The following is a 2,008-nucleotide window of genomic DNA, read 5'->3' on the forward strand; positions in this document are numbered from 1 at the left end:
TGTCAAAGGTCCTTTGGCTGCACAGTTGGTGCAAACCAAATGCACCATCAGCCTTCTTCCGTCCCCACCTCAGGGCAGCCATGACCCTTGACCCCACATGGATGGGCCAGCCCACTTCATCTGGAAACCATGCTGCTGTCTGCTGCAGGGCTCTGGAGCCTGAGAGGAAGCTCAGTGTCCTGAGGGAGAGTGTGAGGTGTGATTCCCTCTGGGCACCATGTTGGACAGGAAGGGTGTGGTCACCTGTGGGGTGGGCTCCAGGTTGTCTGTGTCAGAAAGTGCTTCTTCTTCTGATCCCGGGGAAACTGGGCAGATCACAATGGGAGTCACATTTTTCTCATCACTCACATAATGCTGTATGTAGGGCCTCAATAACCCTTCAAACTGATGTGTCAGGGTATAAATGAAGGACTGATCATTTACATTGAAAAAGGAGATGGTCCCACCCTCATAGTCTAGGAAGACTCCCACTTATGTAGGGCTTGTTCTTGAAGAGAGGATGATTCTATAAGGGTTAAATGTGAGATAGCAATGTTCGCTATCCAGTCCAAGCAGCCAATACCCATAGTAGGGACACAAAGTCTCACATGTCACATTCCTATTCACGTCGTCCCTGCATACTCCCAAATTCCACATTAGATTGTGTCCCACGTCCACCTCCCAGTAATGTTTTCCTGTCTGGAATCCCTGAGAGGCCACCACACACACTTCCTTGTAAACCTCTTGTCCGAATCGTTCACCTTCTGGTGAATGTTCCTATAGCACAAAATTTTCAGATCAGAAATGTGGAGCTGGGGTGAGCCGTCTCTGGGTCCAGAGTCACCTCCACTAGGGTGTGGTGGGAGAGAGAGAGCATGAGTTACTGAGGAGGGACCTGGGCTGGATGCAAGGGTCACCCCCTCCCACTGCTGACAAGCTTGGGGTGAGATCAGGTGAGGTCCCAGAGCCACAGGCTCCATCAGACACAGCCCCCCTCCCCTCTCTCACCTTTGTTGGGGCCCTAGGGCCTCATCAAAGCCTGGAAATAGCCAACTGTGAGCTACTACCACTGTATATCACCCCAGCCCTACCACTGTACCGCCACGTGCGTCCACTGTGTGACTTTGTGAGAGCTTGATCATCCCCTTTAACCAGATAACTTCCATTCTGAGTCCTGCCCAACTTCACCTCCTTTCCCTTCAGTGCATCCCTTGGCCAGTCACCAGTGCCCTCAGGTCCCTGGAGCTTAGCCTCTGACCCCCTACCCTGGCTAACCCAGCCCCCTGCCCTCTCCCCTCCTAGTCCTGGGCCAAGAAATGAGCCTGGGGCAGCAGCCCCTTGGGATGAATTGGGCCTCACAGATTTATAATCTTCAGTCCAGTGTGTCTCAGTGTTCCTGTTCCCCCTTGTCTGTCTCTGGTCGACTCCCTCTCCCATGCCCATCCAAGGCTCTGTCCCTCTGTCACCCCTCAGGCATTGGTACCTGCGTGCTTCTGGGCCTCTCTCAGTTCTGAAAACAAGCAGACAGAGCAGGAGAGTCAGTGATCACATGGAGAGCAGGAGGCAGGGAGACAGGAGACCAAGAGTGGTTAACTTTTGTGGGTGTCACGGGTCCACCAGAACTGCTGAAGGCCATGGGGTTCTCTACAAAGGCACCTCCTCCAGCATCTGCAGATGGTTTCAGGGTCCCCTTCACAAGCTTGTCTCTGCAGAGACCCATGACCTCAGGGTCTCAAGATTCATAAAGTAGGAACTTGTAAGGAGAGATAATGGGGGTGGAGGGAATAGCTTCTCTCACCTGCAGCTCCATGCTTCCTTCTCCAGTCTGAAAACCAAAAAGACACAAGATGCTGAAATCACAGATCAAGGGCCCAGGTGAGAGTGTGAGAGGAAAGCCCTACAACACTCTTACCCTATTTACTGGGCTGATGCAAGTCTTGAATGCTTGTCTCAAACTAACAAGCCAGGCAGGAGGTTGAGGGAGATGCCCCAAGGGCTTTCTCCATCCTGGGTCCACACCATCAAAGAA

General features: G+C 52.6%; 1 protein-coding gene across 1 annotated transcript in view; it reads right to left on the reverse strand.

Moving 5' to 3' along the window:
• Positions 1 to 243: 243 nt before the first annotated feature.
• The window catches only part of LOC109378630 (butyrophilin-like protein 8), a gene marked incomplete at both ends in the record, with an annotated part of 14,474 nt that continues 12,709 nt past the window's right edge, over positions 244 to 2,008 (reverse strand). The window contains 5 exon segments of the mRNA XM_019634945.1: positions 244 to 705; positions 708 to 793; positions 796 to 828; positions 1,463 to 1,489; positions 1,778 to 1,804. Of these exon segments, the coding sequence (XP_019490490.1) occupies positions 244 to 705; positions 708 to 793; positions 796 to 828; positions 1,463 to 1,489; positions 1,778 to 1,804 (635 nt within the window).

Source organism: Hipposideros armiger, unplaced genomic scaffold, assembly GCF_001890085.2.
Source record: "Hipposideros armiger isolate ML-2016 unplaced genomic scaffold, ASM189008v1 scaffold_2297, whole genome shotgun sequence".
Lineage (NCBI taxonomy): Eukaryota > Metazoa > Chordata > Mammalia > Chiroptera > Hipposideridae > Hipposideros > Hipposideros armiger.